This window comes from Equus caballus, chromosome 6 (genome assembly GCF_041296265.1).
Source record: "Equus caballus isolate H_3958 breed thoroughbred chromosome 6, TB-T2T, whole genome shotgun sequence".
In the NCBI taxonomy this organism is placed as follows: domain Eukaryota; kingdom Metazoa; phylum Chordata; class Mammalia; order Perissodactyla; family Equidae; genus Equus; species Equus caballus.
Window position 1 is genome coordinate 68,379,054 of NC_091689.1, and position 13,935 is coordinate 68,392,988.

General features: G+C 36.2%; 1 protein-coding gene across 8 annotated transcripts in view; it reads right to left on the minus strand.

Moving 5' to 3' along the window:
* Positions 1–13,935, minus strand: part of IPO8 (importin 8) — a 58,604-nt gene that overhangs the window by 8,970 nt on the left and 35,699 nt on the right. For all 8 annotated transcript variants that reach the window (XR_011440008.1, XR_011440007.1, XM_023643312.2 and 5 more), the window contains 4 exons: positions 11,108–11,233; positions 10,329–10,426; positions 7,013–7,108; positions 893–1,113 (listed from right to left, as the gene is read on the minus strand). Coding sequence is in view for 6 of the 8 variants with exons in the window: in XM_023643312.2 (XP_023499080.1) it covers positions 893–1,113; positions 7,013–7,108; positions 10,329–10,426; positions 11,108–11,233 (541 nt within the window). In the remaining 2 variants the exon portion in view is untranslated. The remainder of the gene's footprint in view (positions 1–892; positions 1,114–7,012; positions 7,109–10,328; positions 10,427–11,107; positions 11,234–13,935) is intronic.

Consider the following 13,935-nt stretch of genomic DNA (forward strand, 5'->3'; position numbering starts at 1 on the left):
TTCCCTTTAAGGCTTTAACAAGAAACCTAAATCAGGGACAAATCCCAGTCTCTTACACGCAGACAAATTCGAGTACACAAAGCAGCTTGTGAAGATGTTCCCCATTCCTATTCTACCATCCTAATTCAGGCCGCCACCATCGCCCCACCACTTAGCAGTGGGCTAAGTACTCCTCCTGCTGGAAGCAAGTCTGTTCCCCTCAGCAAATTTTTCTAAATGATATCTTACAAAACTCAAGAAGAACACTAGTTATTTCTAATGTTTTAAACAAATTAATCAGCAATCTAGGTCAAATTCTAGTATAACATGGTCATTAATATGTGTTGGGCCACTGGAAGTGGGCTTACATAGTACTTGGGGTCTCATTTTTCCTACATTTGAAAACTAGGACAGGTGCTTCACACAAGGCTAAACTCTCCTCCAAGGCAGGATCTCGGCCACAACTAACCATCCTTCTGACCTTACATTTGAGAACAGGCCCCCTTGTGATCTGCAAAGAGTTCAACATCCTGGGACAGGACACTATATCTTTATTAGACTGCTACTTTCCTTAGAAACCTGCCTCCATTTAGAATGTTTTTACCCAAAGACACTTAGTAGTCATGGAACCTGGATGGACACAATTCTTATTGCCTAGAGCTAGAACAATGCACGTAAGTCAAAAACAAGTGGGGAAGGGCTATACCTAATTTTCAGAGCCTGCATTCTTTCCATGAGATTATGCTGCTGAAACACATTCTTAATTCTCTAAAAATTAAATATTATGTTAACAATACACTAAAAAAAATTCTTAAGATATGAAAATTATCTTTCTATATGCTATTACACGTGCATATTACAAAGTCAACTTTCCAGAAACAGAAATGCTGTGTAAAATCCAAAAGACACATACCCAAGAAAACAATCTGTATCATTCATCCACTGATTTATAAACTGTACAGTTACAGGTCCAGGGTTATGAGGCAACTGAATTCGTTCTAAAGTATGTAGCAGCAAATCAGGGTTGTAGTACAAGGCAGCAATTGCAACCTGAAGACACATAGTACGGAGCTCACTCGTTTTGACCCCTCGGGTTAATCTCTCCAAAACAAGTTGAACAAAGAGTGGAATGCACTAGAGGAAAAAAAGAAAAAGAGAATCAACCATACACAGAGAAACCAAGTAACTTTTGTAAGAAGCAGAATGTTGGTAAAGAGTGTTATCAGTAAAGAAGATCCTCTTAATGACAATAAAACTTTTGCTTATTTAAATCATTTTTAGATTTATTAACCAACTTTATATTCTCATAAAAAGCCAGACAGACTAAATGGCCAAAAAGAGGTCCCAGAGCAGGGCCAGGAAGTCCCCTCGCCTTTGAGTGCAGATCACGGTTAGCTCAAGATTGTCCTACATGAGTCCACACTCAAATGATGGGAATAATCCATATGTAGACTCAGTCACTTCCACATTTAAGGTAAAATGACAATTATGGAATTTTACTTTGATAAATCAAGTTGGAAATAAATGAATGAAACTGAGAATAAGCATCATGTGATCAGAATTTCTCTTGAGAAAGAAAACTCCTAAATAAATAGGTCATGGGGACGTAATGTACAGCATGGTGAATACAATTAATAATACTGTATTGTATATTTGAAAGCTGCTAAGAGAGTAGCTATTAAAAGTTCTCATCACGAGAAAAAAATTTTTGTAACTATGTATGATGATGGATGTTGACTAGACTTAATTGTCTTGATCATTTCACAATATATACAAATATCGAATCACTATATTGTACACCTGAAACTAACATGAAAACTTTAAGAAAAGAAAATTCCTATTGGTATAAGTAAAGGATGAAGAAAAAATGGTGGACTTCACATATTAAAATAAAATTAAGTGAAAGCGATGAGCTGAAATGATTTGTGTAAAATAAAATTCTGAGGTCTTACTATAAACTCATTTTAAAATTAAACTTTACAAATCAAGGTTTCAGGGGAGGATGGGATGAGCAGGCAGAGCACAGAGGATCTGCAGGGCAGTGAAAATCCTTTGCATGTTACTATAATAATGGACGCACATCATTATACGTTTGTCCAAACCCATAAAATGAACAACACTAAGAGTGAACCCTAGCGTAAACCGTGGGCTCTGGATGACAACGATGCGTCAGCGTAGGTCTATCATTTGTAACCAGTATACCACCTGTGGAGATGCTGACAATTGGGGAGGCTATGTATGTATGAGGACGAGGGGTATATGGGAAATCTCTGTATCTTCTGCTCAATTCTGCTGTGAACCTAAAATCGCTCTAAAAAATAAAGTTTGTTAAAAAAATAACTAAAGTTTCATGTAGAAATCTGAGTTAAATTTATATGCTTTCTTTAGTAGGCCAACTATAAGTACATTCAGATCAGCAGAATACTAGCCTCATTTAGGATAATATATAAAACCAAAGTACATGACTACATGTGCTACTTTTAAGATTGAGATTTTATAAAGAGACGACTAGTTTGATTAACTCTATTGATTTCTTCTCATATTCTGATATAGAGCCTTCAGTGTTCTGATTTGATGCACAACATATATAGGATATGGGCTACATTAAAATTATTACAGTAGTCAAATAGTTATTGTGAATCAATGAAGCCACAAGAAAATGTAAACTAACGTTGAAAAGCTCTTTTTGAGATGTTTTAATAATAAAGTTTCATTTTAACAAATATTTCCTATTACATGCAAAGCCATTAAGAATACGAAGAAACTTTAAGGTTTAAAACTAGTAAAACTAAAATTATCCCTTTATATTATAAGAAAATCAATTATGAGGAATAATATGCAGAATATCTCTATATACTACTATGGAGCGATCTGTAGGATATATTATTAAGTGAAGTAGGCAAGATGGAAAAAAATATGTATAGTATGCTACTGTTAAAGACGGTGAGGAGAGAATGAATATATCCATTTGCTTACTTTTTAAAATGAAAGGATGAAAGAAAAACGGGGTGGAGTGTGTGAAATGGGGAAAGAGAGTAAGGGTAGAGGGGACAGCGATGGAAGCTAGGCTTCCCTGAATATGCAAGCACATCTCATTTTATTGTCTTTTGCTTTATTGCACTTCACAGATACTGCATTTTTTACAGATTGAAAATTTGTGGCACGCTGCGTTGAACAAGTCTATCCGTGCCATTTTTCCAACAGCATCTGCTCGCTTCATGTCTCTGTGTTACACTTTGGTAATTCTCGTAATATTTCAAACATTTCATTATTATTATATTTGTTATGGTGATCTGTGATCAGTGATCTCTGATGTTACTATTGTAATTGTTTTGGGGCACCATGAACCATGCCCATGTAAGACTGCAAACTTAATCCTGTGTGTTGTGTGTGTTCTGACTGCTCCACCCAATGGAGGTTCCCTGCCTCTCTCTCTCTCCTCGGGCCTCCCTCTCCCCTGAGACACAATATTGAAATTAGGCCAATTAACAACCCTACAACGGCCTCTCAGTGTTCAAGTGAAAGGAAGAGTTGTATGTCTCTCACTTTAAATCAAAAGCTAGAAATGAGTAAGATTAGTGAGGAAGGCACGGCAAAAGCCGAGACAGGTCAAAAGCAAAGGCCTCTTGCACCAAACAGTTAGCCAAATTGTGAATGCAGAGGGAAAGTTCTTGAAGGAAATTAAAAGTGCTACTCCAGTGAACACATGAATGATAAACAAGTGAAACAGCTTTATTGCTGATGTGGAGAAAGTTTCAGCAGTCTGGATAGAAGATCAAACCAGCCAACCCTAAGCCAAAGCCTAATTAAGAGCAAGGCCCAACTCTCTTCAATTGTGTGAAGGCTGAGAGAGGTGAGGAAGCTGCAGAAGACAAGTTTGAAGCTAGCAGAGGTTTGTTCATGAGGTTTACGGAAGAAAGCCATCTCTAAACATTAAAGTGCAAGGTGAAGCAGCAAATGCTAATGTAGAAGCTGCAGCAAGTTATCCAGAAGATCTAACTAAGATAGCTAGTGAAGGGGGCCACACTAAACGGCAGATTTTCAATGTAGATGAAACAGCCTGATATTGGAAGAAGATGCCTTCTAGGACTTTCATAGACAGAGAGGAGAAGACATGTCATGCCTGGCTTCAAAGCTTCAAAGAACAGACTGACTCTCTTGTTACGGGCTAATGTAGCTGGTGACCTTAAGTTGAAACCAATGCTCACTTACCATTCTGAAAATCCAGGGGCCCTTAAGAATTATGCTAAATCTACTCCACCTGCACTCTATAAATGGAACATCAAAGCCTAGATGACAGCACATGTTTATAATATATTTTACTGAATATTTTAAGCCCACTGTTGACACCTACTGCTCAGAAAAGATTCCTTTTCAAAATATTACTGCTCACTGACAATGCACCTGGTCACCCAAGAGCTCTGATGGAGATGTGCAACGAGATTAATGTTGTTTTCATGCCTGCTAACACAACACCATTCTGCAGCCCATGGATCAAGGACTAATTTCAACTTTCAAGCCTTATTATTTAAGAAATAGGGTTCATTAGGCTATAGCCGCCATAGATAGTGATTCCTCTGACGGATCTGGGCAAAGTAAATTGAAAACATTCTGGAAAGGATTCACCACTCTAGATGCCATTGAGAACATTCTGGATACATGGGAAGAGGTCAAAATATCAACATTAACAGGAGTTTGGAAGAAGTTGATTCCAACCCTCATGGATGACTTTGAGGGGTTCAAAACTTCAGTGGAGGAAGTCATTGTAGATGTGGTGGAAATAGCAAGAGAACTAGAATTAGAAGTGGAGTCTGAAGATGTGACTGAATTGTTGCGATCTCATGATAAAATTTGAACAAATGTGGAGTTGCTTATTATGGATGTCAAAGAAAGAGGTTTCTTGAGATGGAATCTACCTGATGCCGATACTGTGCAGATTGTTGAAATGACAACAAAGGATTTAGAATATTACATAAACTTAGTTGATAAAGCAGTGGCAGGGTTTGAGAGGATTGACTCCAAATCAAAACTACAATGAGACATCACCTCATGCCCATCAGAGTGGCTATAATTACAAAGACAAAAAAGAACAAATGTTGGAGATGACGTGGAGAAAAGGGAACCCTCAACACTGCTGGGGAAAATGCAAACTGGTGCAGCCACTATGGAAAACAGTATGGAGATTTCTCAAAAAATTAAAAACAGAAATACCGTAGGACCCAGCTATCCCACTACTAGGTATTTATCCAAAGAATATAAAATCAACAATACAAAGAGGTCTATGCACCCCTATGTTCATTGCAGCATTAATCACAATAACCAAGACATCGAAGCAGGCCAAGTGGCCATTAACTGATGAATGGATAAAGATGATGAGAAATATCTATATATAATGGATTACTACTCGGCTATAAAAAAAGACAAAATCATCCCATTTGCTACAACATGGACCTTGAGGGTATTATGCTAAGCAAAATAAGCCAGACAGAGACAGACAAACATCATATGATTTCACTCATATGTGGAAGATAAACAAACACATGGATAAAGAGAAAAGATTAGTGGTTACCAGAGGGGAAGGGGGTGGGGGTAGGCGAAAAGAGTAAAGAGGCACACATGTATGGTGACAGATAAAAACTAGACTACTGCTGGTGAGCACAAGGCAGTCTATACAGAAACTGATATATAATAATGTACACCTGAAATTACACAATGTTATAAACAAATATGACCTCAATAAAAATAAATAAATAAACAAATAAGCCATGAGGATGTAATGTACAGCATAGGGAATATAGTCAACAATGTTGTAATAACTTTGTATGATGACAGATGGTTACTAGTCTTATAAGGGTGACCACTTTGTAATGTATATAAATGTCGAATCACTATGCTGTACACCTGAAACTAATACAATATTGTACGTCAACTGTACTTAAATTTTAAAAAAATTATGCTAAGTGAGAGAAGCCATTCACAAAGACAACATATGATTCCATTTATATAAAATGTCTAGAATAGGAGATCTATAGAGAAAGAAAATAGAATAGTGGTTGCCCAGGGCTGGGGATACGTTAAAGGGAAATGAGTGATTACTAATGAGTACAGACTTTTCTGAGGGGTAGTGATGAAATGTTCTAAAATTGACTGTGGTAATAGTTGCTTAATTCTGTGAATATATTAAAAACCTCTGAAATATACACTCTAAATGGGTGAATTATATAGTATGTGTATTATTTCTCAATAAAGCTGTTATAAAAAAGTACATGGAGCAAAATTACAGAACTGAAATAAAAAAGAGACAACTCCATAGTTTTATTTGAATGATTCAACACTTTTTTCTCAGTAACTGAATATCACACCACAACTGTATCAAAAATTGAATTCATCTTATTGAAAATTTATAATATTTTTTAAACTGGTAAAAAGCAGCTTTTTTTTCTTTTTTGCACAGTATCTTCATTTCTGGTTAAAAAAGCTTCTAGGAATATTTCAACAGCATACACAAAAACAAAGTCAAAATGCAAATCTCTGGGAATCCAACTGAGTAGAATTTACACATTTATCTTCTTTGAGATTTGCTTGATAACCCCTTAAATTATAGTCATGTGTCACTTAACGACAGGGCTACTTTCTGAGAAATGCATCGTTAGGCAATTTCGTTGTCATGCGAACATCATAGAGTGTACTTACACAAACCTAGATGTTATAGTCTATCACACACCTAGGCTATATGGTACTAATCTTATGGGACCACCATTATATATGTGGTCTGTCATTGACCGAAACATCATTTTGTGGTGCATGACTATATTACATATTTTTCTATGTATCTCTTTCTCAGCTAGAACACAAGGCACAATTTCCAAACTGTGTAAGTATTTTTCTTGGTCATTTAAGCAGGATTTGCACCAGCAAGCATAAACTGTAGGCTACCTCTTTAATTTTCCATCATAATATAACCAAAATGTCAATCAAGTACGTAACTTTTAAATGTAAACATCAAGTATGATGCTTTCCATACAATTATTACCTGATCAATTCCCCTTCCTTTGCACTGAAGAATGATGACTTCAAGAAGTTTGGCTGCATGACACTCTGCATCTTCTCCGGCATCTCCACATAGTACCTACAGTAATTACAATGGAGCTCAGCAGTGAATGGATTTGCATAGAATTTAATCAAGTCCACATGAAGCAAATAGCCCATAAAAATTCAGCCACTGGAATCACAGCTTTGCTTGCTTTATAAGTTTACCTTGCCAACCCAAAGAAGGAAGCTAAAAATAAAGTCCATCTGTTTTCTTTATCTACCCTGATTCCTCATAAGCAGTAACAATTCACTTATTTAACTTTGGATTAATAAATAAGGCTATATGAGCTAACTGTCTATATAAACAAAACTTCCCTTTAAAGGCGACAAAACAAGAAAACAATAAAATGGAATCAAAAGAAAAAAATAATCTCTTTAGACTATGAAACAAATCCTGTATTTTTCTGTTCCTTTTTAATTCCTGTCTATATGCATCCATTTTTTTCATAATAGCCACAATTTAATATTGCACACCTTTTAATTTCCCCCCATGGATTTTATAATTAAAAATATTTTCCATTTTCCTAAATATAACCATTTAGGACCATACAGGACTGCAGTAGATGAATACAACAAAGTTTACCAGACTCTTCCCCTATTGTCAATTTTGTATTTTCACTATTATAAACAATTCTCCAATGCACATGGTCATACATAAAATTTAGAATATGGTTGCCTTGTAATAAGGCTCCCAGAAGAGAGATTCGTAGAGTAGAGGCAGCTTATATTAGAAATTAAGAAATATGGAAACATTAATAAGAATTCAAACACCAGACATAAAAAAAGAACAGACAAGACAAAGAATAAAAGTGAGACAGAAATTTAAAATACAGACAAAAAGAAGGAACACAAACCAAAAGAAGATTCATTGAAAAAAGACTTCATGAAGTTGACAACTTTTGTCAAAATTATTTTTAAAAGCAAAGAAAGCAAAATTAACACATATTAGGAATGAAAGAGACATAAATACAGCTAAAGAGATTAAAAATAAGAGAATAGTATGGAGAATACCATATTCCTTATATATTTGAAAACTTTAGATGAATGGGATAATTTCCTAAACAAATACAGTTGAAGAAAACTGAATAAAAAAGAAATTCCAGATAAAGATGACAGGCTGAACATTCCCATTTAATTTTATTCCTTCCCAAAAGGCCATTAAATGATAGAAGCATATATCCACAAAGACAGAGAAAAGGAAAAAAGAGATAGCTACAAAATTTTGAAAGCTGGAAAACAGATGGATCAGTGAGCTGAATCTTAAGCAGGTAGGTGGCAAAGCCAAGAATCAACCCTGTATTCATAAATTAAAATTCTACCTCCAGGGCAGGGTATCTAGATCTATATTCTAAATGTGAATGGGCTCTGGAACCAGAATGCTTTGGTTCAAATCCCAGCTCTGCCACGTATTAGCTGTGTTTTTAGAAAAGCTACTTAACCTCTATGTCCTACTCTCACCATCTGTAAAGAGACTATAATAATATACTTACGTTGTGGGAATGTATGATACAGAAAGAAAAAAAAAATCACTCTGTTTTCTCAAAATTGCATTTACTTGTTTTGTTTGCTGGTTTGGGGGCTTTTCGCCCCCAAAAGGAGAAGAAACAAAAGATATTTCCGTAATTAAAAAAATGAGCTCTGGAGCCAGTCTCCCTGGGTTCAAATCGGCTCCAACACACAACAGCTACATGACTTAGGATACTTTATTAAACCTCATGCACAATGCAAGAAACTGTGCCTCAGTTTCCTCTTTGACAAAAAGGTGATACCTTCCTCATAATGTTGTGAAGATTAAATGTTAATATGTATAAAGTGCTTAGGAAATACCTGGTATACAGTAAGAGTTCAATAAGCAATAGCTATTATTAAAACCAAGAACAGAAAATATATTTTAACTACTTGATAAGTATAAAGACATCATTATGAATATCACTTTTCTGTATCTACTATAACAGAGAGCAGCTGCGAATTACCGACGGGACTGTGTAGGACTATGTTTTCTACTTGTTGCTTTCTCTTCCCCTTTCCCTCACTAGCAGCTGTCTCTACAACTTATTAAAAAACTGAAGACTGCAAGGTGACTACGATTTACCAGGATGGGTTATAACAGAGCTAAATGAGTCTTTAAAAATCATTATTCAGGGCCGGCCTGGTGGAGCAGCAGTTAAGTGCGCACGTTCCACTTTGGCAACTCAGGGTTCACCGGTTCAGATCCTGGGTGTGGACTTGCAAGCCACGCTGTAGTAGCATCCCACATATAAAGTAGAGGAAGATGGGCATGGAGTTAGCTCAGGGCCAGTCTTTCTCAGCAAAAAGAGGAGGTTTGGCAGCAGTTAGGTCAGGGCTAATCTTCCTCAAAAAAAAAATCATTACTCTACTCGTGCCGTTTATATGTGATGAAACTTAGTGACTTCCCAAAATCTTCCAGGCTCTTTATACCTGAACTGAGACCTAAATCAGATACATTGATTATTGGTTCAGAACTCTTAACACATCCTGGTACACCTTTCTTCTAGTGAGGAAAATAGGTTGTACACTAGCTATTTTACTCCTAACTCCAAGGCCAAACTTAGGTTTCTAGCTATTTGAGCTTTCTAAATTTGCCAGCTCTTGCATTATAGTTTTACATTCATGTATATACACCTGTTCACCTAAAGGAGAAGGAAAACATTATTTAGTCATCAATGACTCCAAGACTTAACCAATAGAGGGCCAAATCTAACCTGTGACAAAGATACCGCAGTAGGCAATCACATTTGTCCATAAACACAACAGTAGCCATTATGTGGCTTATAAATTATCCTGCATTGAGCTAAATGATGCCATTTTTCCAAGTATTCCAATTTTTGTCTTATGTTATTTATGTTCAAATTACCTATATCTAGTAGCTTCCAATATATACATTCAATTAAAGGAAAAATCAATGATTGACAAATTGTATGGTTATTTTCCTAGCATTTTTTTTAATCAAGCAGCAAGTTTGCATTTTTGAAAGAAAAAACACAATGAAAATTATTTACCCTAAACATTGCAAAGTACACAGCTGTAAAAGCGGCAAACATTCTTAAACACAAAACACAATATGAAATTTTCGAATTTCAATTCCAAGCTCCACTTGAAAATACAAAATGACAAATATATGTTGATGGAGGCAACACAGAACTAAATGTATAGGAAACAAACAGGAAGGGTGTCTGGAAGCGAAACCCTCAAACATTAGTAAGAACCACTGTGACAATTGATTAGGACACGCTTACCTTTCTACACATTGTAAAAAGTATTTCTAAGTGTTTTGGATTTGACAGTAAAGTATCTGTATCTATCGTCACATAATTATGCAGGAGAGGCATCATGTCTGGAAAAAAGATTTCAAAATCCCAATGAGACGTGAGTAACAGAAGTAGAAATAAATTATTCCCACTGAAACCACATTTCCGCAGCACTCACACACTGCTGTCTTCCCTTGCAACCACAAAACGCTAGAAGTGAAAGTGATAAATCTGCCCTATTTATAGATGAGAAAAATGTAGACCAGAAAGATTAAAATGCTCATCATTTATTGTAGTGATTGTTCTGCATCTTCTTCTTTTTCTCTGTAACACTCATCACTGTCTGACATACTGTATATCTTCTTGCTTGTCTGTGTGTTTGCCACCTTCCCTCCACATCACACTAGAAGGGAAGCGTCAAAAGAGCAAGGGCTCTATTTTGTTCACTGCTGCATTGCTGAGCTTAGAACAGTGCTTGGAACACAGTCAGCATTTAGAAAATATTAACTGAATGTACTGAATGTACAGATATATGCTCTGATTGCAAATTAATTTAAGATACAATAGGAAATACAGTCTCCCTCCTACTGCCTATATCCCTAGAGCCGAAAAACACTGCCACGATAGCACCACCCTTGACTTGACAGGGAAATAAGGACAATTATTTTCTGATTAGTACTGAAATCATATACGTCTTTATGTCCAGCGTCAAAGGAAATAATATCTAGACACAGAAAAGCAAAAATGTTACATGGTCAAAGTCATACCTGTAAAGTATTCAAAACAATCCTGCTGAAAAACCTCATATAATATACCTAGGAGCTGCCACATTTGAGGGGAAATACCATGGCAGGTTAAACTATATGCCAGGGAAAGAATTTCTTCATAGAATTCTAGAAAGAAGAAAATCTCTAGTTAGGACGCTAGGAAATGGCAAAAATTAAACACAAAGACCACACAGAGGATTGAGTCTATACACGCGTGCATATTCCTATATTCCTCTTAGATCTAACGTACTTCTGAGCATGCCTTTCTCAGCATTCACATCTTCAGGTACATATATTTACCACCTTCCATTTCTTACCAAGATCTGCCCCCTACTCAAGAAGACAAGGCAAAGATTAGTTTTTACTAAACTTACTTACAATACTGAAAAAAATATTTAATATTTTGTAATATATAAAATATAGTTCATACTTATAAAACTATATTAGAAATGGATACAAGAAGGAATAGATGATCGTATTCTCTCATGCACAGAATTTTTAATTTACAAATAATTAATATTCTTTGGAGAGCTTAATTAAGCTAGGCTAAACCACCTGCTTGTCTCACATGTTTTTACAAACTATATACTGGACAATATTTTGTCAATTTACAAAACTTGTAAAATTTGTACAGTATTTTTAAATTCACCTCAAGACAATTACACAAACTATAAAGCAGAAGAGTCCAAAGGGAACGTTCTCGTATTTGCACGTTTATTATTACTACCCTCAGTCAAACTGTATCTATACATACAATGAGAAAACACAAGTACAAACATTTCAAATAATTCCAACCATGTCACTCAGCAAAAAAGCCTAACTTCAAAGTTTTTCTTCCCTCTTATCAAAAGGAACTGCTATTCACCTTGAAAACTTGAATAAAGTTTTTTTCTGTAACATTATTTAAAACAATATATTTAAAAGCTAGTAATACAGATATTTGCCTTACCAGAAGCAAAATAAGATGGAAATCATAGATACTGGGAAATAATTTGTGATATAAGACAATCACTTAAAAAACAAAAACTTATGTGGATGTAACATTTCTGAAAGTTCTGTTCATCACTACGCCACCTGAGATGACGAGGAAAGGAAAGCAAATCCCACGTCCTAACATGCAGATAGAAAAGGGGCCCAATATTTCCTTTTATACCCTTGACAGCTATAGCGCATGTGCATGAGCTGGACAGCAGATGCTCAAGACCAGGACTCTGACACTTGAGGGAGACAGTAGAAGGCACACAGCTGGTAGAGATTATTTTCTGTGGCTGTGCTGGAGTCTGAACTGTGATGGGCAGTGGTCTAGGACCCAGTGTTAACAAAGGCAGTCCTGGCCTTCAAAGGCAGACTGTTTTAATGGCAGAATCCTGGCTGGCTCTGGCCAACTCCAGCCTTCCCACTGATTCAGTGAGCTAGCAAATGTCCTTCCACTAAACTCCATTTATGCTTAAACTGACCAGCAGTTATTTCACTTACTCTCAACAAACAAGACTGACTGTCAGGATAGGGAGGTTTTACTAACACTGACTTCCTACATAAGATAAAGCAGTTAAATCAGTATAGCTAAGCCTGGCTTCTAACAATAAATAAAACTTTATGAGTAAATTAGCATTGAAAACAGGCAAAGGAGGGAGGGAAAGTGGGACAATGAAAGAGACCGGACCGTGGACATAAATGTGGTCAGACTGCTGTGGTGGGGGTCAATAACAGACTCAGCCCATGACACCATCGAGAACAAGTATTTTTAATCTGAGATCCGGTACGGCCATATATTCATTCAAAAAGTGCTGTTAACATTACTCATCACAGTTAAAAACATAAGGAAGATAATAAGATAATATCAGATATTAAGGATTATCTAGATAATAAGGATTATCTAATCCATCACCTCAGGACTAGGGATGGGGTATTAGAGGAGAAGCAACGGGAACCCTGGCTTTCTCCTCTGCCTACTGAACACAAGAAATAGGCCCTTTTCCTTTTCTTAACATCTTCATGTTACTCAAACCTAACAGCTGGTGTAGGGAGATCACGGAAGGTTGGTATAAATTATTTCCCTATGCCATACTTCACAGTTTTCCTCCTCAAGATTACTTTACATTTACATGGAGAATTTTCAGTTAAAATCTTTCCCACGAATAAGGTCATAAGTGAATTGAATATATTCTTTTCGAGTTTATCACCTTCCCAATTTTAACATCTTCTCCAATGACAATACAGTAGTTCCCGCCTTATCCGAGGCTTCACTTTCCAAGGTTTCAGTTACCCCTGGTCAAGCGAGATCCGAAAATATTAAATGGAAAATTCCAGTAATAAACAATTCATAAGTTTTAAATCTCGAGCCATCCCTCTCTATCCTGCCCAGGATGTGAATCATCCTTTTGTCCAGGGTACCCACCTGTAAACACTACCGGCCTGTTAGTGACTTAGTAGCCATCTCAGTTATCAGATCGACTGTCACAGTGTCACAGTGCTTGTGTTCAAGAAACCCTTATTTTACTTAATAATGGCCCCAAAGCCAACTTTATTATTAGTTATTGTTGATAATCTCTTACTGTGCCTAATTTATAAATTAAACTTTATCACAGGTATGTAAGTATAGGAAAAAACCTAGTACATATAGGGTTTGGTACTATCTGTGGTTTCAGGTATCCGCTGGGGTTTCTTGGATAGCCCCCCAGATAAGGGGAGACTACTACAATATTTCAAGATCCTGAAAGTATAGATGAGTAATCACAAAATAATTCTTGCTGCTACCTAGCAGAAGAAAAGCAAATAATTGGAATTCTAGAGCACATAAGCAACTGAAAGATGAAAAACTTCTCCAC